This window comes from Cyclopterus lumpus, chromosome 21 (genome assembly GCF_009769545.1).
Source record: "Cyclopterus lumpus isolate fCycLum1 chromosome 21, fCycLum1.pri, whole genome shotgun sequence".
Taxonomy (NCBI): Eukaryota; Metazoa; Chordata; class Actinopteri; order Perciformes; family Cyclopteridae; genus Cyclopterus; species Cyclopterus lumpus.
In genome coordinates, this window is record NC_046986.1 from 10,315,638 (window position 1) to 10,343,081 (window position 27,444).

At 42.1% G+C, this 27,444-nt stretch overlaps 1 protein-coding gene across 2 annotated transcripts; it reads right to left on the reverse strand.

Moving 5' to 3' along the window:
• Positions 1–408: 408 nt before the first annotated feature.
• Positions 409–26,901, reverse strand: agps (alkylglycerone phosphate synthase). Of its 2 annotated transcripts, none has more exons than XM_034561248.1 (20): positions 26,644–26,901; positions 23,479–23,568; positions 22,168–22,258; positions 21,952–22,072; positions 21,743–21,817; positions 20,656–20,727; positions 19,569–19,648; positions 18,022–18,102; positions 16,777–16,902; positions 16,388–16,496; positions 13,168–13,295; positions 12,654–12,705; positions 11,077–11,153; positions 10,874–10,986; positions 9,216–9,285; positions 8,398–8,459; positions 7,456–7,545; positions 5,941–6,040; positions 5,750–5,807; positions 409–2,121 (listed from the first exon to the last, which is right to left on the reverse strand). In XM_034561248.1, exons 1-20 carry the CDS (start codon positions 26,865–26,867, stop codon positions 2,000–2,002), a joined length of 1,941 nt encoding a protein of 646 aa, XP_034417139.1. In that variant the 5' UTR covers positions 26,868–26,901; the 3' UTR covers positions 409–1,999. The 2 variants fall into 2 exon arrangements, with proteins under 2 accessions (XP_034417139.1, XP_034417140.1); XM_034561249.1 differs by lacking the exon at positions 409–2,121 and adding an exon at positions 2,146–3,824 and having other exon boundaries at positions 26,644–26,882.
• Positions 26,902–27,444: the final 543 nt, after the last annotated feature.

Genomic DNA, 27,444 nt, shown 5'->3' on the forward strand with positions numbered 1-27,444 from the left:
GCCTCGGTATGAGGCCAGACTGAATGTGATAACTGCGGCGCATTTCATCGTCCACCACTGATCTCTATTCTGTTGACGGCTGTGACGTCAGCGAGCAGTGTGTGGGTGGCTGTGTGGGTGAAGATGATTTCCTACTGATCCTCTGTGTAGCAACAAAACAAGCTCTTGTCTGGTGCCACAAGACAGGCTGTGTTAGACTCATCTGTGCTGGATTACCTTGAACTCAGTGTGGCACAGGTAGAAGTAGAAGGAACAAAAACCTGCTCCGAGGCTGACCCCCTCAGCACCGGCTGACAACATGAATAAAAGCGATTATTGAAGAGCAGAATTGGAAAAGCGTACGAGAGGGAAAGAGTAATGCTCTGTGAACAGTGTCGTATATTACTGAAAGAAAAAGTCAACAAATTAGATGTTTTAGTTCAATTTATTGCACAAACAGCATTGACAAAATGTTCTCTGGTGTTACGCCGTTGTTAAGAGAAGTGGAAAATAACAAAAAGGTACATCCATAACGATCAAAAGCTCTCACACGTTGTTTGACGTGGAGATAAAAATGTCATACGACGGGTCCCTCACGAGTCCTTTTATTTGGGGAAATATTACGAGTTAAAAAGGACACGGTGGTTCAGAAAAATATGAAGCACAGATCAAAAAAAAAAAAAAGGCAAGATTCCTCAGCAAACAGCTTTACTTTGCCTTAAAATCAATGGTTATCAGTGACAAACACTTTAGGTCTGGTATCAAATTGCAGTAACCATTCCAAAACTATATTACACCGTACAGATGACAAGGGAAACTATTTTAGGAGGAATTTCTGAGCAAATTTCTGAAAAAGAAATAATTAGATAAAGGGAACACAAGACACAAGATGTAGAACGTTTTAGCCCATGCTACGGACACATATATACATTGTACAGCTCTCAGAAGGGTCATCTTTGCATAATGCTGATTACAAAATATATTTTAGCTGTGCATGAAGTTACTAAAATATGTGTGGAGGGTCACACAGTCAAACATATGTTTACGGTGCGTTTGCATGTTCTTATTTGTTGAGTCTTTGGTACAACGTGAGCACCGGGATCCAGAGGCCTTAAACTGCAAACGCGGTGACATTGAAGCAGGCGTGATGGAAAAACATGGTGGATTTTTTTTTTTCCCCTCTCCCCCCCACTTCACTTTCTTAGTAACTAATCATGCAAAGTAAACACTTTCATTACAAAAAAAACAAACACAAGGAATATCTCTCCTTGTAATCAGACTGTACTTCTAGGAGGGGTGTTATTGTCAAAATGTTGTGGGGTAGAGGGAGGCTTTCTTTCCCCCTCTCTCTCTCACACACACATACACACACTCTCTCTCTCTCACACACACACACACACACACACACACACACACACGAAAAGTCTCTTATGGCAAGTACAACCAAAGCATGAGGGCAAGAAAAGATGACGACATAGAAAACTTCATGTCCAAGTTAATGTTGCTCCACAAAGGGACTCCCTGTACACCAGCAGAGTGTTTAGTGGGAGAAAGGGAAGGCAGACATAAGCTTTAGAAAAGGCACAGAGCTTCATAAAGCGCATTCATCTACAACTTACCACTACAGAAGTGCCTCAAACGTACAGACACACAAGTGGAAAGTATGAAAAGATAACAGATGAATCAACCATGTTGGCAAAGATATTTAGGAAATGGTTAAACGTAAGAAAAAAAAAAAAGAGAAAATAATCAAGGTTTTGTTGCATCATGGCCGTAGCTCCAACAAGCTGAGGCTGCAAAAAATTAGCTTCACCGTGAGTGACAATGATTGTTACAGCATATTAAGTGCAATACAATGTAAAAGACAAGGTTTGGGTGAATCAATACATGGCACCAAATGACTGATGAAAAAGACAACATCTGTCCATTTGAAATTCACATTTAGTATCTATTAATCCAAAATGCACAAGATGATTTTTTTTTTTTTTAGAAAAAAGGTGAGATAAAGGTGAGCGGGAAATTAGAGGAGGTTCCTGTTGCCAAAGATGTTATTGGGGTCCACGTAGTCCTTGACAGACTTAAGCATCCCCATGCCGACATTGGAGACGGCCTCTCTCATCCATTCCTTCCGAAGTTTCCCCACTGAATGACAGAGGAGAGAAAAATAAATAAATAAATAAATGAACTCAAGAAAGCAGACCGAGGGGGAGAAATAGAGGAATCGGCACGGCTGATTGCTCAGCGGGCTGCTGGGAGCCAATCAATCTTGTGAGAGTGAGTGAATAAACAGAGGGTGATAAATGCTTTTATTCGGAGAGGAGAAATGTTTTGCATGGCATGATTTATGGAGCTCAGCAGACTATCAAACTCATTAGGCTCTGTGTGTTCCCAGAGGAGGGGCCGGCTGGCGGCTGTAGCGGGCTGTCCCCGGCTCCCTGGTTCTTTGAGCCACCGTCTCCCTCCCTCCAGAGCCGTTTGTCTGTGTGTGTGTGTGTGTGTGTGTGTGTGTGTGTGTGTGTGTGTGTGTGTTTGTCTCATTGTGCACACGAGCGCGCTCCTCCAGCTGACCCGCGAGGGATGTTGTGCTAGCTTGTCCTGAACGCAGCTCTGTGCCCTCCAACACTGGCTTGATCGTCAACAGGGTGCCAAAGCCAACCGCGGAGCATCACACAATGGTCCTCTGTCAGCAGGACTTTGGCTTTCAGCCGCTCACCAGCCTTCCTCTCTTCCTCCTCCAAACCCCTAACCTGAGGAGCGAGGGAGGCTGTGGCACCAAGCCTAGTGAGGGTGCCCATTGCTTCACCAGCTGTCTAGTCCGACATACTCCACGGCGCCTGTGCCCGACAGGTTCTGAGCGGAGAGTCTAGAGCCAGCAAGAGGTCTGGTGACTGAGGACTGGAACAACCTCACCGGAGAGCCAAACTATTGGAACTTTGATCTCTTACTAGCCAATAAAGTTGTTGAATTCTTTTTAACCAGGAGTAAACTTTAACATGAAGATTGATTTTCAGCTTTAACTGAAAGGGTTCAAATGCATGGTCTTTAAAAATGTTTTTTTGAGACGAAAAATAAAGAAATTCCCTGGTTCCAGTTTCTCAAATGCGCTGCTTTTCTCTGTTTTCTGTGTAGAATATCTTTTTTGAATATTATTATTTATTTTTTTAGAATATCTTTTATTATTATTTAAAATAATGGATTGATTGATGATTAAAATAATTGTTACTAGTTATTTTCCATCTGAATTGAACTAGTGGACTAGTTATACAGTATAACCGCATTTATGTTTAAATGCGGTTATACTGTATGCGGATGTTGGTGCTATCGTCAAAGACGATAGCACAAATATCCCTGCAGCATCTGGACACAAAAAAACAAACATCTAGTCATCATCAAAACATACAATTTAAAAGAAAGTTAAAAGGCCTTATTCAAAGGACGTTACATTAACAAAGAAACACAAAAGCTTACTTTAAATATTTCAGATCAGAGCTGGGTAGATGTTAACTTTTGGAGGTTGCGTCCACTTAAAACAAACACACAATATATTCCCAAACTAAAAAAAAGATAAATTTGAGAACAGGGCAGCTTGGAACAGGTGCTGCTCGCTGCGTAAACACTTGAAATCAGCAGTGTAACCACTGGAGATTAGATAGAGAGGCCTGAAAAAACAAAGGTGCATGATGGGAGTGTTCACACGCCTTCCCTTCCTCCACGCCTCTCTTTGCATCACTAGCAGGGGAGCTCCAGTGGTAAGCGGGCATGTTGAGGGAGGAAGCCGCCTGTTATGAGACTCCAGCCAGGAAACCCAGATGGGGATCAGCCATGAGGCTAGTGAGGCCCGTCTCCTGACAAAACAGGGCAGACAGCGGGGTCACCAGGGACTCCGATACCACACAAACCTCCAGATGGTGACACAGGGACCAATCAGCTGCTACCCAATAACTAAGAAAGTACCCTGCTCTCCGCAAACCTCCTCCTCTTCAGTCCTTCCTCCTCGTTCCACCTCCCATCCCTCCCTCCTCTCAGGAAAAGGAGAGAAAACAGACGGTGCTGGGACTGCATCATTGCCTCCATCACTGTGATAATTTACACATCTATCTTGTCATATGCTCTCTTTTTTGCTCGCTATTGCAATCAATCTCACCAGGCTAGGTCCGTGCAGCTGAGACATGCAAAGACAAGCAGGTAGTTATTTCAGAAATGACAGATTTCTTTTTAAAAAGTGTCATATTTCGCTTGTGTGGAAAAGCCTGGGGGGGATGCGCCGGGCGAAAGGCAAGGTGGGAACTTCACAGAATCAGGTCATTTTTCTACCTCCTTAGTGCAGTGACCTGTGTGGAGGTGTGTTGGGCAGAGTTAGCGATATTGGAGCTTTGCAGAGACACAAGGTGAGTTGAAAATGCTGGGCACCCCGGGGTGGCCCTCATACAGAGGAGACTGTAGTGTCCATGCTGAGCCGCAACCTCTCTACAAGCTCTTGCTCTCCCTGAGCTTCTCTGACAACTTGGGGTCAGGACATGAAAGACGGGGGAAGGCAGCGGCCCTGCCTTCCTGTGATATGGTCGAGCCAGAGTATTGGCCGATAGATGGATGACTCTCCTGGTGATGGATGTTCAACAACTCTTCACGGCTGCGACACTGGTGACCTAGTTAAAGAGGACATTTTCTCCTAACGTTCAGAACCAGCGAATGATCAAACTGATCTTTTTGTAAGTGAGAAACTCCATCTAAAACCTACAATTGTCAGCGTTTTTGTGATAGACAGCAGTCCACAGTCAACACATGGTGGTGTTAGCTGAGTATTATGTCCTGCAGCGCTCTACACGCCCAGATTCCCTTACCTCCGCCCACGCAGCACAACACTGACCTCCTGTAAATACAGGGACACAAAAAATGTATATTTCCTCTGGTGCCCTCCCACCTCACCATCCTTGACTACATCTGTTTTGTTTGATACACAAAACCCAGTGAAACTAGCTCCATTTGTCAAGCCCTGATTGTGGGCAGACAAACCGGCCTGTCTGCACTCAGATAGCAAGCCTCACTGTTATTAATCACAATTACAGAGTGGGCCTTGCACGCGGGAGCTGCATCAATATCCCCTCCTCCTCCCCCCCCCCACCCCCTCTGTCACCTCCCCGTGCTGCTCGGGGTGGCTGGGCCACCATTTGGAGGTCAGTATACAGCCGGTGATAACGGCGGCATCATTTACCCCGGCCCACCGCCTCCTTTTTATTAGCAATCTTTTAATTTTGAACCCGTCCCCGCCTTCAGGAAAAATTGTGATTTAATATCGCAGCTGATTCACTGCATACTGTTTTTGACAGGTGTGATGAATAGCCTGGAGTGATGTATGAAAACAGCGAGGCGGATGGCAATATAGATAAGGCAGCCATTTCGGTTAGCTCTGATGGGGCCCAGAGAGTTGTTTCACCGCCCTCCCCTGCTCACGTTTCATTTGGTCACTGCTGAAATGAACAAATAGCCGATTCAGAGCTATTCATCTGAGCCGCAGGAGCGTATTTTGGACACGTGAAGGAAGCGATGAAAGATCTCGGACCAAATGCACATTTAGAGCACGACTGGTCGCCTGCTTGCTAGAATGGAAAAGCACGCTGGGAGAGCTCGCCATGCTGCCTTTGCTACTCTAGAAAGTGGAAATAACATGTCATCCCGTTCAATGTTCCAATCGTGAATAATGTGCTCTATTCAATACATGTTGACAAAAACAAACACGATCTTTTAGCATGTATTTTTCAGGGTTTAGTACCTCCATGGTGATGTGACAAGCTCCCTCCATTGGCAAGAATCTCTTCTCTAGCTGCATGCTGGGAAATAAAAGAATAGAACGCAAGTCATTCACTTTCTGGAGATTCAACATATCTTCACTTCAGATATAATTATGATCTACAAAAAGAACTGGACCACACCATAATGTTGATCACATTAAACTGGTCATACCTCCACTTCTTCAAACACGTGTACTGGATCACTGAGTCCCCTGTAGTTGAAGGCAAAGTAAAAGTAGACACAGGCACCAGAGTCGTATGTCTGAGTCGCCCTGTAAGAAAACAGGTAAAAGTTCTGTTTACACAAGTATAAAAGACTCCTGAAATGTTTCTCTCTCAGCTCCTGAAATCTAATTTACATTCATACAAAGAGCAGTGTCTTTGGCAAGGGCCTCCAATTTCATACAATAAATGCATTTCCTGCTTCATAATAGGAAGACAAAGTAAAGTGGGAGGTTTGGCTTTCCCCAGTGAACCCCTGACCTCAATTCCATTCATGGTTCCCCCGAAAGTGGAGGCAGCGCAGAAGCACTGTCACCTTTAATAACATAACATTATCAGACATTAAATGGCCATCAAACGCTTTTAATCATCTGAGCCACATTTGTGCTGCAGGTAACAGGATGACTCACTGACTCGAGACAGAAAATGGATCAGTCTGTTGTTTTACACAGAACAAAACATCCTTACTGCTCATGTGGCTTCTTCCAGATAAAATGGAGCTTGAAGAAGTGTAAAAAAAAAAAAAAAAACGTTTTTGTTAAGAATAAAATGCTTCCCCAGTCCGCATGTTCTCCCTCTATGGCCTCATTCCCTGTGGAGGAGCAGGGTTCAGAGCCCTTGTTCATTTGACATGGCCCATCACCTGGCACACCGACTGTTCTAGAGGTTAAATGGACAAATCAATCATGTGACAGACTGCAGCCGGGAAATGAATGGCTGTCGCATAATCAGGCTGAGGTCTAATCTGTCCGCAATCGGCGAGCAGAAGCCTGGTGCTCCTCGACCGGCTGGCCGTCTGTTTGTCACATTGTCCGTCTGTCTGTGTGGCCCTCGCTAACCCACCGGGGGACGGGGTGTACAAACCCCATGCTTAATTGTTATTGAAATAAAAATGTTGAGTATTGTTGACGGTGAAGTACCAAATAATGGCGAATAAAGTCTTATCGTTTCATCAGAGAATTCTTGATTTACATCGCAGTTTGAGAAAATATTACTCTCGGTTAATTGTGTAAAGATTTAAAGTATGCGTCGATTTTTTTTTCTGGCACTGCCCTGCTAGTTTTAATGTATTATTTTAAAAATGTACGCACATATTTGTTTTTAAACACTTGTGTCTTCAGAATTAACAAATGGGTCTGCGCTTGAGTGCGACAGTCTGGGTAGCAAATCAAATGAGATATATATATATATATATATATATATATATATATATATATATATATATATATATATATATATATATATATATATATATATATATAGAGAGAGAGAGAGAGAGAGAGAGAGAGAGAGAGAGAGAGAGAGAGAGAGAGAGAGAGAGAGAGAGAGAGAGAGAGAGAGAGAGAGAGAGAGAGAGAGAGAGAGAGAGAGAGAGAGAGAGCGAGAGAGAGAGAGAGAGAGAGAGATCAGCCCTTAAGGATTGGATTTCCCTTTAACCAGCCTAACTGTCATTTGCAAACATTACCTGCATGAGGCTAATGGTTGAAACTGCACTCCTTTGTCTTTACACTCTTGAATGATGCGTAACTTTACGTTCCGGCAGATGTCCAACACCCTGGAAACAATGTATACGGTAGAATAGAACAAATTAACCATATTAAACAGAATTGCAAAATGACATTGGAATCCACACTAATATTTGCGTATTAAAAAACATAAAACTCAAATGGAAATGGAGCTGACACAAAGCTGATTTAATTAGCAATGAATCATTATCAAAATTCAGAAAAAGTAGGTGAAAAGAGGAAGATGAGGAGACCAACATGACGACTATTGTGGGAGACGTTTCCACTGGTGTGGAAATGGCCGCCAGTCCTAAGCATGTGCAGCAGTGTGTGGAGGAAGGGGGGGATGGGTAATGAGCCAGGCACATATGCTCGCCTCAGTGCCTGATTACTTGGTCTCTCTCGATAGGCATGTTACACAACACGGAGCGGTCTGTGTGTGCTCTTGGTTGTTGTTGTTGTTGGTGTGTGTGTGTGTGTGTGTGTGTGTGTGTGTGTGTGTGTGTGTGTGTGTGTGTGTGGGGGTGTGTGTGTGTCTATGAAACCATGGAGAAAATGCAGACCACCACATGTGGATGTGAGATGAATATGTTTCTCATATTGTATTTCCTCACACAGATAGGTCTCTCCAAGTATGTGTGTGTGTGTGTGTGTCAGTAATGCCGGGTTTGAGGAGGCGAAGCTACCGCCAATGCAGAGTTGGTTAATGGGGGAAGAAGGCAGGCATGAAGGGTGAATGGCAAAGACGGAAGCAAAGACAAATAAAAGAAAGGAGAAACGGGAGCAGGAAAAAGACAGAGGAGTCTCTCAGGACTGAACGTGTGAGAGGTGAGAAAAGAAACGTGTTCCAATGCATTCAAACTGAACAGTGAGAAGCCTACAGCTCATATCAGCGCCTTTACCTGTCCCAAGGCACAGAGGTTTCAAAGGACTCCCCGATCACATAGTAGTCCATCCCCAAGTCCTGCTCGGAGTACAACAGTAGGATTAGTAGGCTCACAGTTAATGGTCATTCAGTACATTTACATGCACAAAAGAAACCTGGATACTGAGTGGAAATCAGGTTTACATGCTCTGTAGCAACCTAGTACAATCTACAAGTACTGGCCTTTCTCCACTATCCCCAAACTTACTTTGGAACTACGGCTTACTGATTTTTTAAAATGTTTTAGTGATAGAAGATGATGCTTCCTTAGTTGTTAAGGAATGTTGTTTTATTGGTAAGGTTTTCTTTGGGGCACAATTGAATTGACAGCATAATTGGAGCCAGTTTTTCCATTAAAAAAAAATGTATGAGAGCACACGCTGGTCTAACTTTAAAGCCACCATTTGTGTATTTTAAAAACAAAAAGGGGAAGAGCTGTATGTTTAAGAAAACATATTACTACAGAAAGCCTAAAGTAACCAGGTTATGTAAGTGCACGTAAACTCCTTGCTTGTTTCTGCGATAAAAAAAACAGCCTCTCTAACAGGACTGACCTAAGACAACTCTCCATTGTCATTCTGACTGCCACCACTGTGCTCTCCTCATGGTGTAGATACCTCAGTGTTAGACACCCTGACAACAACCGTGACCAGATCAAATCAAAGACCTCCAGAGGTCACATTCTGCAGCCTTTCTGTGTTTCTCAATATCCTATCTGCTGTCAGCCTGCGTCCTCCCCGCACGCCCCACATGCCCGTCAGCGCAGGCAGAAAAAAAGCCAGAGGAGTGACCCACCCGGAGGTAAGCGATGACGAAGGTCAACATGTAGCCCCTCTGCCCATTGTCCTCTCCAGCTGCCAGCCCCCTGGAAGCAGATAACAGGGTTAATATTTAACAGCTCTTTTCTTTTTGCTTTGTTGGTCAGACCGCTCGCCTCACAACAGCTGCCTGGGAGCCTGTCAATCAAACAATGTACAGATCAATGAAGCTCTGCTCTGTGCATCGCCACAGGTCAGCCACACATCCATCACCTGCAGTGGGTAATCAGATTTTCATCTACCACCCAAACTAATCAGTCCAAGCTCATTAGAAAATCACTATATTGATTTTTTACCCTTCTTCCTGTTTCCCCAACACCACAAGAAAATATTCTTCACAGAACCGCACCAATCCATCACTGGCACTTAATCTGATTGGTGATCACGATTTATTTTTAATAATGCAATAAAGCAGAGGATGCTGCATGTAACTGACAAGTTTCTTATGATTCAATTGCTGGCCGTTTCCAGGGCAGCAATCCAGCTCCCTGCAAGTCTTGGCACTGAGCCAAAGAATAACACGGTAATATATAAATCGTTAAGCTTTACCTTAGGAAGGAATCACTGACATCCCCCAGTGAGGAGCACCGAGGATCTCTTGTTTGTCCCTGCTTAAATGTGTGTTGTAAGGAGCTATTGGTTTCGGACTAGTTGGTATAACATCAATATTGTTTCTTATTTTCGAAACGTTTTTTTGTTGGCAAGTTTCCCCTATGAAATACGTAACAAATGAATTCATATTAGTATGCACAGTAAACATAAGTCTCACTGTTTTTCTTTTTAATGAATGGATTAGCAAAAATCTAACAGCTTTGGTTTGAAAAATCATTGATCAGTCATCTGGATTTCTCTGTCTACATGTACCCAAAATGTTGTGGTGTTTCTTGCAGTGAAAGGATGCCGACAATATCATTTGCATTAGAGTTAGTCCAGTTAAAAGCAGATCAAAAATGTTGTGGCAATAGGAAATGAAGAAAAGAACAGAGGAAAATGCTAACTAGCGGCCAACGTATAAAGTCTGTAAGATACATTTTGAAAACAAAAAGCAGAAAGGTACTTTTGAAATCATATTTTCAGAGTGAATCTGACTTAAACAATAACCAATTGAACTGCATAACGCTTCATTTATGTTCGGATGAACTCATCTATTCAACTTTTGTTGAGAGTTTAAAGCAGGCACAGGATCGAGAGAATCCCTCTCAGTATGACAGGGAACTGATTTCCACCAAAGTCCCCATTGATCCGTTTCATAATCAATCACAACAGCACTCCCAGGCTGTGTCCTCTCGCCCTGCGCTGTCCTGAGGGGAGCTCTGCCCTGCTATCACCGCCCACACCACACCTACTTTAACATAAAAGCCGGCCTGACAGGAGGACATCCACAGGTGATCCATCAATCCACAGAGACAAACTACTGAGTAGAAGCCAAGTCTGAAGAGTGTAACTGTGCTTCTCCATCCTTGTCACTGCTAATACATAATGGCTGGTTAAATAAAGTGACATCAGGGCCTCAAGCTCCATGTCTAAAGTCTCCCCAAATGGTGCTTTGTCATTTCTGTGCTTAACACGGTTGGGATCTGTAACTGATCTTTGTAACATGTCTAGTTATGAGGCAGAAAGGGAACAATTACTTACCCGAATTGTGCAGCGATGTCATAAACCTGCTTCTCGTGCTGCAGGACCTTCTCACGGTGTCCCTCAAACAGTAGGGTGGCCACACACAAGCAGTTGGGGTCGAACCCTTTGAACTGTTGATTGAAAGAGGCGGCTTCAATTATCATGATAACTACTCGGGACGAGCAACTGGGGATGTTTATTTCTAATTATTGTTTCTTTACCTTGGTGATGTAAAATGTCTTCAACCCGTCCAGAAAGGATGTGAACATCGAAGATACTTGAGGCTTCAGGGCATGACCTGTAAAAAATATGAGCGAAGGATCAGCTCCATCTATTCACAAAGTAGGCCAACAATTTCTTTTCACACATTAGTCATACTCTTCTGCTTACAGTCTCCAGCGAGTCACATTTATTTGAGGTTTCAAACAAAAAGGAGGAAAAATAAATGGTAACATTTGAATAACTTTACAAGTGGCCAGTGGCTGCCAGCGACAGCGACTATAAATCAGAGGGTTTCCGAAGGGAAGTGGGGTTGACACAGCGATATCCGTCTTCCTCAACCACACGTTTTGATTTATTTCTGATCGGACGCACAAAAGCGCCTGTGGACAAGCGAAAATGAGAGGCTGGGGCCAATGGGATGGTTATCAATCACTGCGGGGAAGTCACGGGTGATGTCGCCGAGACTTAACAGTTCATTTATTTCCCCCCATGCTCAAGTCTCTTCATCACTTAGTGTCCTAATTGTTTCCATTCCAAAATTTGATTGCAGGTCTTTAGGTCTCTCGCAGCCATCATACTCGTTAATTAAATACTCAACATCCAGAAAGAGAAAATTACACCTGCGCTGTGCATCATTTTACTTTTAACTCTCCCCTCTATGGTTTGTTTTTTTTGCGGATCAACACGCTGCTAACCGAATACAACATTCTCATTTCTCATCTTGTGCATCAAGAGAGGAATCGCTAAATTGTTCTTGTAATTCCTTATCTGAGGAAGACCTGTGAATACATCAACCCTCCTTACTCAACAGCCAACATGATTAAAAGTCAGGACAACCCACTAATAAGCCCAAGATGGTATCACAGAGCCATGAGTTTTAGTTATTAGTGGAAAACCTGGCGGCTTCATCTTCCCTGCTTAATGCTAAGAAGTGCCTACTCTGTGAAAAGTGGAAATATAGGGGAGATAATGAGACCCCTGGAGACTGGGGAACTTTACGGAGTTCTCTAGCAATGCCAGATGCATTCCACTAGACCTTAAGAAACAACATCATAAAACCTCAATGTAACAACTACTTAATTTTGGCCAGGGTCATTTTTCATCTTGCTTAAATTCTTTGTCTGCTTGTGTGTGCAGCTATTCTGCCGCAGAATGAAATAATCAATTTAACAATTCAGTGCTGCAGAAGTTAAAATCATTACATGTTGTAACATTGCCATTCATTGTTCTTCTCTCAGAGGTAATCAAGGAAACAGCAACCCCAATATTGACACAATTATACAGTGAGAGAAACTAATTTAAAGTCAAAATAAAAAACAATGACTATAATGCTGTTGGTCAAAAGCTTGCCGTGATCTGATCAAAGCCAAAGGTTACATGTGAGCCCGGAAGGAAAAGCACTTCCTGAAACTATAAAACCAGGTCAAATAAAGTCCTACTTGTAGAGTGAAGGGTCACCACAAAGCACTCAGAGGGCTTAAATGAGAGAGAGGCTTGCAAACAGAACGTAAGGGCAGCAGCTGCAATGCTTTAAGTCTCGGCTGGGTTATATTGTGAATGATCAAACAAAACTTACCAAATTTAAATTGTTCATTATCCATGAGTCGTATCGATGCTGGGGCACACCGCTGCAAAATAAAAGGTTGGTTGATATTAGTTGGTTTGAATCATCATCCAATGTGATTTATTATCGTCACCTCGGCTTTAAAGCTTTTTAGTTTCTTGCTTAAAGTACAGTGTATAGACTTAAAGTCTATTTCCTTTAACTTGATGCAGCTGACAAAAAAAGTTCCAATTGGCAATTTAAGGTTTTGATTTGCTTTGGCATAGTCAGCCTATCGTGTTTTAACAGGAGAAGAAAAGAACAAAAAACCTTATGCAATGTCTTGGCAGTAAAGAGTCTCAACATAAAGTCTTATTAAAAGGTTGTACTCTGCAACAGCTGCAGAAAGCTCAGCTTGGAGGGCTGAAAGAGTACAAGTTGATCTAAAATCTACATTCAGATCTTTTTTTGTGGCGTTTTGTCAGCAGGTAAGTTTAAAACATGCCACACAGTGGCCACATGTTCAAAGATAAATGTAACAAGTTACCTGCTTGGCAACTTCTCGGAGACAGGCAACTCCCTGCTCAAAATTAGGGAAGACCACCGACCCGTATTTCTGATACTCCGGCATGGGACGAATCTTCATCGTTACCTCAGTAACCACGCCCAGGGTTCCTGTGGAAAATCACAGTGAGAGATTTTGAGTGGAGCACAAGGACTAAATCCATTCCCACAATTGATATGACCTAACCCCCTCTTTAAGCACAACGTAAGCCCGTCTTACACGGCTCTGGTACGCGTCCCAAGGGTCCTATGAGTGACCTTTGTCTCACATTTCACATAGAAGATCTGGTTTTCTACCACACACTGGAGGACAACTAAGATTTATCAACTTAAGACCTTGAGGAAATAAAGCAGAGCCCTATCAAAGGCAGCGAGGCCAACAGCAGCAACACATATATACAGGTATGCCAAAACCTCTGGCTGACCTTATGACCCTGACAACCGTCAACCGTTAACTGCTGCTGAAGGAGTCAAATTGCATGTTTAAAAAAAGTGTCTGCCTTACACAGCGAAAATGTCTTGGATCAACCAACTGCTTTCATGGAAATATCTGAGTTCAAAGTAAACTGTAGTTTGGAAATGCTATTCAGCACCCCCAAATCTGTAATATTATGTACTATAAACCAAATAACACAGACTGAGATTTTTGTGTCGCAATCTGGTGAAATGAAGTTCAATATTCACTTTTGATTTAGCTGTATTTCTGGTCTCTTTCAACTTTTGCTAGTTGCTAACCGTGTCCGGCTGCCATTTATTGCTGAGCAGGTTGTGTACAGGGATTTGTTTTAGAGCAATCTCTTTTTCTCATTTAATCATTATCAATTAACGTTTTATTCAATAACATTTAACCACCCTGTATGTTCAGTGCTATTGTAGACAATGTCCATTTAGAGATGCATCTTCCCTGAAAGTAGCTGGCCCCATTAGGATGCTTCCTCAGCCTGGTATGGCTGTTAATGAGCCCTCCAACGTGACACTACATGCCACATGCTGCTCCCTAGTGGCCCCGTGGAAAACATGTGACTCCATTAAGCCTCTACCTCAAAAAGGCTCCTCCTTACTGAGAACGCGCAGGAGGAGCCACTGAGGGAGTGAGGGAGCAAGGAGGAGCCAGAGAGAGAGAGAAAAAGTGCAAAGAGTAAAGGAGGCTGAGCGAGTGAGAATAAAAAGGGAGGTAATAAGAAAAGCAAGGTCATAAAAACATTCTTGGGGACGAATGCAATGAAATGCTGGAGTGCAGTCTTTTTTTTTTTTTACTGTGACCATCTCTATTAAATAAACTTAATCTTACAGGATTAGAATTTAGGGAGGAGGACTATTCACGATAAAAAGTATCTCTGCTTCGAGCATAAAGTGTCTAAAAAAACATCGACCAGTATGAAGCCTCTACTAATTGACTCTGTATATTGAATTAGCACTGGTTGGCTTCACACAACTACATTAAATCCTCCACGGTTGAGAAGAGTTTTAAAAAAGAGAAAAGGGATTATCGTTGATTATTCCACTCATTCTTTACACTGGTTGAAAGCAAGAGTGAGGAAAATACTTTGCATTCAGGCTACTTCAAGGTCAGGGAGATAGAGAGTCCCAGTTGTCGTGTGGTGAATGAGAAGCTCTGAGGTCGCACAACGTAATTTCTGGTAGAATGGATGCGTTCCACTTAACATGCACAACATAGTTGATGGTTGGACTGTGGTTCTTTGTTGTCGTTGTGGCCTGCTGTCAGATGCGGTTTCCAGGGGTGAGGAAGTAGATAATTCTAATGAGACTGTGTGCTGGTGTGACCTCTTAGGTCCAGCGTTAGGCCGCCCAGAAGTATATGTACTCCCAGAGACATGTGGTCCTGTTCCATCTCTGTTAGACCACCAAACACCAGCAGTAAGCATTATTCTGACTTTTAACATTAGCCTTAATTTATAAACGGGGCCTTTTAAACATTCAACCCGCTGCCGTGGACTCCAGTTACACACCCACAGTGCTGGTATTCTGATATTAGACCGATCCATTCAAAGAGTATTTCTCTCCCAGCTATTTTCAGATGTCGAGGTTGAATCAACTAGCTGTCAGATATTTTAAATCCATGTTGTGATTTCATCAAGTAGTCAGCAGATCTTCAAATATTAAAAAGTTATTAAATTCAGCACAGTTTACTTTAAGAGACCCAACGCCTTTTTAAGGATGGACCTTGAGGTGGCTTTTATAGCTGAATGAAAAAGGATTTCTTTTGTCAACAATTGGCTGACATTTTCTGACCTCACACTGAATTTGACATGTTTTGGACACTATCATAAGGTTTATATTATTTTCATTTGACATGCCTCTATACTTGTGAATGAATGTAAGGAAGTCCCCTTACATTATTAGCAGATAAATGACAAAGGCTCGGTCTTTGATTACACAGCATATATAAACATACAACACATCCTGAGTTCTATTTCAGAGGACAATACATTTACTTCAGTGGATGTTTTGACAAGCCCGGGTGTTTGTACTGTGTTCACTTCCATCCCGATCTGCATATCTGACCTTTGAGAGTAAGGTAAAGGGAAACATGAACTCTAAATGACCCAATGAAATCACAAGTGTTCAAGCAACATGTGGAAAACACCTTTTAAATGTATTGCAGGTCATTTAGAAATAAATTCTATCCATTCTTTAAAGAAGCAGTGGAAGAGCATCAATCACTCACATTGACAACCGTTAACAATCGTATCAACAAGTAAAAATACAAAATGGTCAGTTGTAATCTACATTGCATATTAGTCACTGGTGATTTTGTATATAAAGCTGTGCTCTTGGTACTGAAATTGCTGTATTGGCTATAAATAGAGATTTCTACAATGATCCCGGCCTCGTCAGGGAGCAGATTGCTGAGCTTTGTAGGGTGAAAATAACGTTTGCATTCACAGCTGTTAAACATAGCGATGCCAAGAGCCTCTGAACCACCTCATTATTTAGGGGGGAACCAGGCATATGGCAGAATTCTCTGTGGGCGTTCACAAGGACAGGGCACTGCAGATGGGGCTGGTTCCTAACTTATACACCTCCAGATCACTTCTCCTCCAAAGCTGGTTAATGTGTAAGAAGCATGAGAACCGTCCTGATGTTACCGTTTTATCACAAAGTCCTGCACCCTAACCCCACATTAACACAAGTGCCCGAATTCCCTGGTGTACTGAAATCACTTGAGAAAGGTTGCAAACCTTCTGAGCCCATGATGAAGTGGTGAATGTCTGGCCCTGTGGACATGCGTGGCCCCAGACAGCTCTTTTCAATCACCCCCTGGGGGGTCACCATCTTTACGCGGATGACCTATTCCGCCACAAAAACAGAAACGCAACACTTTTAGAAACAACATGTACACACGGTAGCCTACATCCACAGATTTACAAATATTGGGTATAATACATTAATTAGGTTAAAACACATTTCATAACCAATACTGTGACCATTGCATTTTAGAGGTGAGGGTAAAGTCCACAAAACCTCTGCTAAAAATGTCATTACTAATTACTGTGCAGTAACAGCTGTGTGCTGACAGTCATGCTTTGGAACAAACAGGGGCAGAACGGTGAAGAGGAGGGCAACTCACCAGGTCCTCAATGTTGCCGTAGATGTTCTTCTTCATGCCTGATGCTCTGGTTGCAACCCAACCCCCCAAGGAGCTGAACTCCATGGAGTCTGGCTCATGTCCTGTACAGTAGCCGCTCTCATTAAGCTGTGAAAAAAAAAAAATGAGCCACAAATGTTTGGAAAACAATGACGTTGTAAACCCACAAGAATGTTTTAATACCAAGCGAAAAAACATGTGCAGGCAAAGGGAAAAAAATATATAATTGCAGCTCTGCTGCTGCATTTCACTGCTCTCGTGTTGCTGCAATGCTAAAACCCTGGTTTTATGGCATTACACATTTTTACATTGGCCTAAAATAAAGCAAGAGCACAAAAAAACTAAAACCAGATCAGTGTCAAATTCCACCGCTCGACTGGATAACTGATGTTATGTGGAAAACAATAACATGTATAGGCTTTTTTTATAAATGAATACTAGTAAAAATACAATTACAGAAACTTTACAACTACATGTTTATGTAAATATATGAGTTATATAGGCCACGTCTTCGACAGTGATTGTCATTGGTGCACATTCAGCTTCCATAGCACTGCCCAACTTACAATACTGGAAGGCCATAACAATGTGACAATGTACTTTGGGGTGACAAAAAAACAAACACCTTTGAGCAACCTTCATCAGATGCACCATCCCTACGGCTTTGAGGAAAATGTGTCGGTCATGAGGAACACACATTCTCCTGAAGGCAGCCCAACCTCTAACAGATTGCATCTTTAGGCAGGACATTTAATAGTAATAATTATAAGGATCTTAAAAGTACAACAACAACCCTCACCAGAAGCACAAGACGGGGGTTAAGTCAGGCCTTGTTTCATCACAGCACTCCCCTGGAAGACAGTTTTTAATGCAGACCCATCTGCTCCATCAAATTGGCCCAGCCTAAATGCAGAGGTGGAGTGTGCTTTAGATGCAGCTCACGCATTCCCCTACATCAAATGCCCGCTCCTTCTCCATTTTTCTGAATTAGCTTGATGGTGCCATCTGCTCATGACCGCCGCCTCACTCTCTAATCTCTCCCCTTCAGCACTCCTGTCTCAAACTCCTTCCTAAACGCTGTTCGATCTACTGAGCAAAGAGTACCAAGGTGACTGAGCATGGGCAACCTGCATGCGAATGGTCACACAGCTTGATTGTTGGCACAACATTATACGGCATTTTAAAGCTCTTTTAGTGGATAAAAATGGATGGATGAGCAGTACTTACCAATCTCTCCAAATCCTGACCGACGATGCCAGCTTCCATATGGGCAGTTAAATTTTTCTCGTCAATCCACAGGATGCGGCTCTGTGAGGAAAAAACAAGCAACATGACTGAAGAGGTCACGAAACAGTCTGTATAAAATGCTTTATACCATTCAGTGTAAATGACATACTATCCAATAATAACACATACCATTCTTTCCTTTGTGTAGGTTACAAGATCGTAATAAAAAAATGTTGCGTACCACCACGTCGGTCCTATGAACTCTAAAACTGCACACTTCGGTTTTGTTGATTTGAAATATCTCAGGCTCAGACATAAACATTATCCTCAACAGCCCCTTGACAGGTTTCCCTACAATAGGTTTTGAAGTTCTGCACCAGCAAGTCCTTCTAGCCTGCTGGTCACATGTCTGAGGATAAATGAGCGCAGCGGGGCGGAGACATTTTCCTCAAGGTTAAACTCAATTTAACATCTGATTTCCAAATATATGCCTCTTATTTGGGCCGCTGGGCATGTGGTCTACCCCTACCTACATGAGGTCATTTCACACCTGCCATCAATTATTCTCCAGAGGTAATAAATGTTATGTTCCAACCACACTGCTCCTTTCATGTGCTTCCATTGGAGCCACGTCACCTCTGACCCCTGACACAGAACACTGGTCACTGGTGTCTGTGGAATATCACCTCTATGCGAGCCTGGATCAAAGGGCCCAACGGTACTGGTGACGATATTCATCATTTTATATCATATCCAATGAAACATCATCATGTTCATGGTCAAATTCTTGGGATTACATTCAACTTCATGGCCGGAGCCCAAAGTAACACATGTATTAACAAACAGGAATTAAGTTGTGTCCCACCTACACACAACAAATACTCTCATTCTATAAATGGCTGAAATTATTGCTTATTTTCACTAGTGAAGTAAAAGAAAAACTCAAAAATATTGTTCCATGAGATTCCCAGATCCCAGTGCATTTAATTTACATTTATATGAACAAAAAGAATACCTCAGAATGTAAAACTAGAAAATGTTATTGCTTGATAAATAAGTTTAAAATAAATATAATACATTACAAATGATTTAATATTTTAAAGATTATTCTGAATATGTAGAACATCCCTTCTGGATAAAATGACAAAGTGGTATATGAAAGTATCCGGACAAACGCCAACATGGGCAATACAATTGTTACATTTTTCATTGTGGCGTTGATAAACACCATCTCCCATAATGCAATAGCATGTAGTTTGAATTGGTGGCACAGGTTAAGACTCTTAGTTCACTTGTCAAAAGAATTAAAGCCGATTATGATGAATTCTGAGTATCCATCTAACTTTTTTTCTGGTGTCACTGAATAAGAATGACAACTTTCCATACATAAAAAAATTAATAGAAATCCTCTTTTAATGCAAGCCAGTAAAACATTTTAGGTTTCACAATGATAGTATTAATTCAGCTGTATCGTACTGCATTTGATTTGGTTGGGTTCATCTCGTCATGAGTGCAGATCAACTCTTCAGACACAGGTGTTTACGTACCATCTGTGAGGTATCCAGAGAGACAATGGAGCGAGTTTCCTCTGGGGGGCACTCTAGGCCACTAGAGACACTAGTCCCTCCTGAGAGAGAAACAATAGTCAGAAGAGGAGTTACAGCAGAGATGCCTTCAGAAACACGTTCCTGCTTTCATGTTCTTAACACAAAACCACACTTGTGGATCTAGGGCTTGGTATTAAATAATGAATACAAACATGTTTATGAAAATTAAAGTGATTATAATTCTCAAAGAAAGGCATAAATAAAAGAATAATTTTGGTATAAGTTGCAAATTCAGGTTTCATATAGAGCTGCAGGGAGGATGTATTTGTGTAGGCCAACCACAGAAGTAAACACGGCTCTGGTTCACTCCACAAAAAGGGATTTTTCCATTGGGAATTTGGATTATTACAGAAAATAAACTCTGAGGCAAACACACATGCATGATACTTACACGTTTTGTTCAGAAAGATAATCTTCACAAATGAACACCACTTTTTTTAAGTGTATGTATTTGAAGTGACAGTTATGCAAAATACAGTTAAAAAACGTTTGCACAATGCAAACAACCCAACCTTCTTACTTTGTTCTTCTAAAAAGACTTGAGGCTTCAGGAGTTAATTGCACAAGTGTATGACTGACTTATTACATCAAATTCATGATGCCATTAAATACTATAATATATATATATATATATATATGTATATATATATATTTAATTTCAGCCATGTTGTCATCATGCAATACTTAACAGTAGCAGGAGTCATTACATATGATAGAGGTCCCCAAGCTGGAAATTAACTGTAGATTTACATTTTTTTAGATTGGTGGCCCAGAATGCCTGTAATAATTATTTTCTATTGCTCCAGTGCAAAACAAACAAGGCAAAAAATAGCATTATGCATAACATCTACTGCACTGTGAGCAGTACCTTATTTACCAGGTTGATTCACAGATTGTGTGGCTTCATTACCAATACAAATTATAATAATTTCACCAGCATGGGATGGGAGTAAAGAAGATATTAAAGTGCAGTGGCCTGTACGTTCAACTAATTATGCTGATTAGAGCCATTCATTTCCCGACTCACCTCCATATGGTATCAAACAAACGTTATGTTTGCACGCCAGTTCCACAATTCTCACTACATCGTTGTGGCAGTCTGCAATGACACAGAATATTATTTTAGAAATGAGCGGCCATCGTAAAGAAAATGTTTTCATTTGCTGTACTCTATTGCATTCATAAACTAAGTGTGTAATAACCAGAGTAGACACATTGTAAAGGCACATAACACTATGTGTATACAGGAGACAATAAATAAATGTGTATGGCCTGAGCCATTAGAGCTGGGGGAGTTTTGATTTGCCTGATAGTTGTGGTTTGCCTGGGGCTTTCCTCAGGCAGAGCCACACTGCATGAAGCTACGCTCTCTGGGGTGGGATGTGCTGGATCAATATAAACATGCTTTAGCCAATCATGGAGCTCACATCCATTCACACTGGAGTGGTGAGGGAGTGGGAAGAGTAGCAATGGCCACCTACATGGATGTGTACCCGACTGGCCCCTAGTGCTTTTAGAGGCAGTGAGAAATGCCTGCATTTTGCCATCCAATTTAACACAGAGCTTCTGCCTACAGATTACAGTTCAACTAACTAAATCCCCACTTAAAATACACAGGTTGACCCGGAGGAACAACTGAGGAATGCAAATTACTGGTCAAAATATCCATTTGATACATAGCAAATGAGAGCGTATTATTTGTGGGGTTGGTCAAATTTAAATAAGGTGCTGGTGAGGATGTAACGATGCCTCCAGTTTCTTGATGATTTGCTGCCCATTTGGGAGGGTGCTAATCAAGTTCCAGCCATCAGTCAACACTCATTTGCATGATAAAATAGTGCCAGCCATAACAACAGAAAACCAATCTCGGAATCATAATTCATGGGTGCACTGTGCAAGGCCAGACCGTGGAGTATTGGGTGTCAACCGTCCTCCCGCTGACAAGTCTTATTAAGCCTCCACTCATACATATTAATATCCCTGCCTCTGCAGAGATTAACCCTTTAAATCAGCTAAGCCAGTAAAGGGGGGGGGGGGGGGGGATCAGCGATGCTATGTGGGTGGAGAAAAACACACCAATAAAAACACAGAGTTGACACAGCTTCTGAACTCACTTGGCCATACCACCAGATCTGGAACACGACCAACTTTCCCCTCTCGCAGAGCAAAGATCTCGTGTAAGCAATGGCCTGGAAGAAAACACAGGAATGAGACTAGAAGCACACAGGCATATTAATGTGATTATTACAAAGAAAAACAGTGGCGCTAAATAAATAAAAAAATAGGGATACTATGTCCAAAGTTTCCTTCCAGCATGCCTTACCGTGGGCCCGAAACACCCGGTCTTCGGCATCATGAGAGAAGGGAATACCTGTGGATTTCAGTTCCTCCACAAAGGCTTCGTTTAGAGTGGGAGGCTGCACAGCACTGCTAGTCAGAATGGGCTGAAACAAAACAAGCCATTGTGATTTTTGTAACTGTGACAAAGTGCTCTTTTTCCCCATTCATTGGAGACACAACAAATACATATTACACTCACTGTTGCTGGAGATTTATGCTGCAAATTGGTTCCAAACGTGTCTTCCAGCCAATCTTTTAGAGCAGGCATGATCATACCACTTAGTTTATACCTGGAATGTGTAAAAGAAGACAAATTGCGTGACCAACCAATTAAAGAAGAAAAAAAAAACAACACCTCGTGTAATAGTGATTTTCCGTCGTGGAAGTCAAAGCTCTCCATTGAAAACATCTAAATGCTTGACTGGGCTTATTCATTTGGAAAACCAGGCCTGTGTCTAATAAGAATAGAGTGTGAGGTTTGAGTCCAATGAGGTTATTAGGCAAGCAGAGCAGCAATGACAGTGCTGTCCGTATGATCGGCCTCGCCATCCTCTGCATAATTGAGCTGCTGGCACAGCCTGGGCCAGCCCATCAGGGGACTCTGGTGTGCCTTTGTCCAAGAGACCATGAAACACACTCTATAAAGAAAAAGTTTCTGTCACAGTGGGCACGGACGCGGAGAATGCAGTGTTTGACATTCACTCAACAGCACCCCAGCCTCCGATATTGTAAGCTACCCAGGTAGCTTTTCAGTCGACAGGGCACAGAGCGGTTTGTGGCAACTGCTTGCACAGGCAGAAACCATTTGCTGTGCAACATCCTGTTCAGTTTGGCTCATTACTCAAAAATACATCCTCGGGTGCCAGCTCTCTGTGTTTACAATCTCCCAAGCAGGGCTGTCTATGCCAAAGTCACATGTCATGATTACAATCACAAGGCTCGTCCATACCAATGCTATTGTCAATGGAGACATGGATAAAGGCGCTGTTGTAAACTGGAACCATGTTCAGTAAATTTGAGGACAACTGGCTTTGTTTGCCTCAGACATTCAAACCAAAAATGTTGTCTCCAACAGTCTGTAAATGCCTGTGTGTATCCACGACTCCCAAGAGACACATCAATAATTACCGACATAATATGCTCAATTTTTGAATATATTTAGAAAGTGGTTTCTGTTAATGGGCAACATAGTTTAGGGAGAGCTGACAATCACAACCAGTGACATTTACAGATGACAATAAACAGTTAAAATGCCAGCCACTAGGTGGCAGTAGCACCACATTGCTGTGAGTGTAAGAAGGGGCTAGCAACTGATTTCAAAAGCCCTGTGTGGGCAGTGAAAATGAACAATGCGGCACCATCACCATCCTCAAGTTATACAAACTTATGAATGAAGGTAGGCACAGTGGCTGTGGCAAAACAAGATTAGAGGCTGTAAATAGTGAACATTTTTCTAAATCAGATAAGCATAACCATTATCTAAGAGTGTTGATGTGATATTATACAGTACCTTTTGCCAGTAAATTCTGCTTGACCTTTCTTATTGAAGAGGAATTTTGTATCGCTGTATCCCCAGCCATTCCATTTCATAATCTCCTGCCTGTGAAAAAGCAAATATTGGCAGAGGTTAAGCATTAAAATTCATACACTTTACACAGAAGGTAAGACATGACATGAAATACCAGCATAGGAAGTTAAAAAACAAGTATGAAGGCGCCTTCGTATATCTTGCCGCCATAGTCCCGCTGGGCTGACACGAGCTTGGCATGGGCAATTTCCGCAAGACAAAGAGGAATGGCTTCAGTCCTGGCTGATAATATATGTCATGCTGAAATCTTAACAACCAGACATATAGCAATTCACTGAAGAAAAATGTGAAAGTCTCCATATTCTATTCAGTCATTCACAGTCTTTGCATTCAATCTAGTTGGGGCTGGCTATCAGTTGGCACATTTACAATATTGGAGGGAGCAGGCAAGCACACCTACAATATTCCCCGGGGGACTACAACGACGTAATGCTCTGCACACAGGCTCGCAAACACGCAGCCTGTTGACATTGTCATGCAGAAGCAGAAACGACACATTCAAATAACATATCCATCAACAGAGGAGGCTATCAGACACCCTACCCTACCTCTGCCGACAGCCATTTCGCATCAAACACATTCAAATATTTCACATTTATGGTGCTTGCCAGGCGTGGTTTCCCATAGCTAGTTTCAATACTGTTCAGTTTTTAGGATTAGGTCCAAACATGTGCGCTGAACTATCAAGCTTCAGCTAATTATTTAGCATTTCACATTCAATAGTACGCATGCTCCAGCCATACTTTCTGTTCTTTGTTGTGTACTCACCAACACATTTGAGTACAGCTATAACGACTAGCGAAGTGGAAACAAATGCTACGGTGCTATAGTGTTGAGGATATCCCATTCTAAATCAGCAACTCCACAACCAGAGATGATGCCTGACTGTCTATGCTTCAATACTCTGCAGAGCTTATGTGCTGTACTTACACTCCGCAGAGAGACAGCTCACCACTCACAGAGCAACCATAACTCATGGGTCACTAGGGATGGGATGCTAACACAGTGGAGTAAAAGCCATAATTAAGATTAAGATTAATAACTGACAAAATGGAGTTTCCTATGAATTAAGAGTGAAAGTATAAATGAGACTGACACATACTATAATGGATCCTCGCCACCATTGATATGCTGTCAAAGCTGCTGAACATACTGACGAGAAATGTATCAATAAATGTGGCAAGTTTGTACAAATTACTAAACATTTAAGGACATAAGCAATGTCCTTTTTAAAAGGCATAGCAGTTTCAATGAATTTGTTTTGATAAACTGAGCTCACTTCTACCTGTGTGTATCTCAAGTGAGTTTCCTTAAGATAAAGCATGCAGTACAGACAGCATTAGAAGCAAATCTGTGATTTATAATTTTGGGCCATATAAATAAATATGCTTTGACAGGAATTAACTAGATCTACAGTTCAGAAAAATTGAATGTGCATATCTATGACTACCGTGGACATATATACTGGGAATGCTTCTCAGTATAGTGCAATACAAACTACGGCCCTATTTCGACCAAAATTGATGAACACTTAACAAAAACTGGAAATAATACCTTCGTGGAGGCGGGATTGATTGTGGGGCTGTTGTATTAAACTCTATTCGTTTCAGCGAGATAGAGTTGGGACACCACGCAACCTGTAAATCTGGATCCCTACCTGAAACCACCAAACTAGCTATACCAGAAAGGAACGGAGAGAATGCCAAAACTGTAAGTGTGGCTGATCTCTTGGGACTTATTCAACAAAAAGTGAGTATTTGTTATTCTACTACCACAGCATGATATGTGGTTGTGTATCAAAAATTATGCCCCTCGCCCCCTCCTGGTAGTTCTTCCATTAAAAGGCTTTTTTATCACCAATCATTTTCATAGACATACACATTTAGAATAGGACCATGATTGGTGCAATTTAGATGCATTAAGATGAGATGTGGTGAGATTGGTTCTGTTTTTGGCCCCTGTTCCTGTTTTGAAAAAAATAAATGTTTATTGCTCTTTCCTGATGCCCCACGTCACTCTCTTACAATGCTGATACTTATAATGATACTGATGCACAAACACACTGACTGTTGCCCTTTTTGTTCTTAACTTGTAAACGCCCTGGAGACACTAAAAGCCCAGGACTCCAAGTTCAGCATAACAATTGGCATCACAGACAGGGGCGCAAGACATAACATTGTATCATATCACCACAGTGTCATACTAACCAGAACAGGACATGTTGAATTTCACAAGGCCAAAAGCTCACACTTTTGAGTGCTGCTTTTACCCTGAAATACAGCTGTGATCTTAGACTGACACTAGATGTCAGCACAGTTTGAAGGCGTTCCCTTAGAAGGAGCTGAGCTGCCCATAGGTTGAAAGTCAGACCACCACTTGTTCTGGCCAATCACAAGAGACAGACAAGACAAGAAGTTTCACTGTCTCTTTCGTCTGTTTTTCACTTAGTTTTTCCTTTATATTGACATTTAGTTAAGACGAACCTAAAACTTACAACGCACCGTGTCTCAACGAGTCCCCTCCCAGCATGTTTACATCGCCGTCAAATACAAAGAGTGACGCACTTGTCTCAGTGGAAACCAACTCCCGCTACATTGTTACAGTTAATGAATGGCTGGTGAATCAAACTGTAACTCGACCAACTGTATTTCGAATCTCGACTTTGTCATCTGAAAGCATCAATGAACGCCGGATTAACCGTAACGTTCATTGACACGGAAAAACAGCGATTTTAACACAAATACATTATATATTTGAATACACATGAGGGGGGGGGGGGGGGGGAAAGGTTCAAGTGATGAACTTTAGGGAAGTCGACCACATCGACGTGAAACTCCTGAGAGTCAAACTAGCCGCACCCACTCGGTAGCCAAGTACGTTGACGTTAGCTCGCAGGCTAATTAAAAGCAGCTTTCGCCACGTCTACCCGCGTAATATATGCTTGGAAGAGACAGAGAAGCTAGTCTGTCGGAGCAGGTTACCCACATTGGGTCTTGTTTACACACGAAGCCACTGATGTTTGAATTAATAACTAGCTAAAGCCACAGAGGATGGATACTTGTCCACCGCTCCATCACAGCCTTGTACCTCCTCCTCGGCACCGTCTTCCCCTCACTGGAGACGTCTGTCTTGGAGTCCTGGGCTTTGCACTCCGCGGCCAGGATGGTCGAGTCAACGTCCACCGGTCTCCGTAAATGCCCAGCAATTATTCTCAGTCTTTGCTGGGCAATCCGTTGCCTGTCGGAGCCGCCGCCGCTGCTGTTGGACGCCATGCTGCTTCCGTGTTTGTGAAGGGAGGGGAGCGCATCCATGAGCGGCTGTCAGAGGTCAGCGCAGGGAAAGTGCGCTGCGTTCATAGTTCGTGGGATAAATCACAATCGGTACACGTGAATGACCCAAATAGTAGCTAAATACCTGGCAACTGGAAGATGGGAATATCCCATGAGACGTGAAGTCGGAGATTGAACCTGTGGAACACGACAACATAATTGTTACCGTATAATACATTATAACACATCATTTTGATTAACTTTGTGTTATGTGAATGGCTATTAAGCATTGGTTAAGTTTGGGAATGAAACGATAAGTCAAATAATCAATATATCTTTATTTTAATTTAAGTGTTTGAATCATGTTAGCATCGGAAATGCTCTATATTTGCTTGTCATAGCTTCCCAATTATGATAATCTTCTGCTTTTCTTTGTCTTAAATGATGGTAGTATTGGAAGTTGTGTGGGGATTCGGACTGCAGCTAGGACATAACAATCAATGGGAATATGACACCTGAGGACCTAAAGCGATAATCGTGTTTTATGTTTGCATTATATCTCAATGTTTGACTTCGAAACCTGAGAATTAGACAATTACACAACTGAAAAATAATCTTC

What these genes read in the sequence shown, in the direction of transcription:
- agps (XM_034561248.1), bottom strand. Translation starts at nt 26,867, where the DNA reads ATGGATGCGCTCCCCTCCCTTCACAAACACGGAAGCAGCATGGCGTCC. An exon ending in TTGTTTGATACCATATGGAG is followed by an intron (nt 19,649 to 20,655) that starts GTGAGTCGGGAA and finishes TTTCTCTCTCAG; the next exon opens with GAGGGACTAGTGTCTCTAGT. An exon ending in TCCGAGAAGTTGCCAAGCAG is followed by an intron (nt 12,706 to 13,167) that starts GTAACTTGTTAC and finishes TTTATTTTGCAG; the next exon opens with CGGTGTGCCCCAGCATCGAT.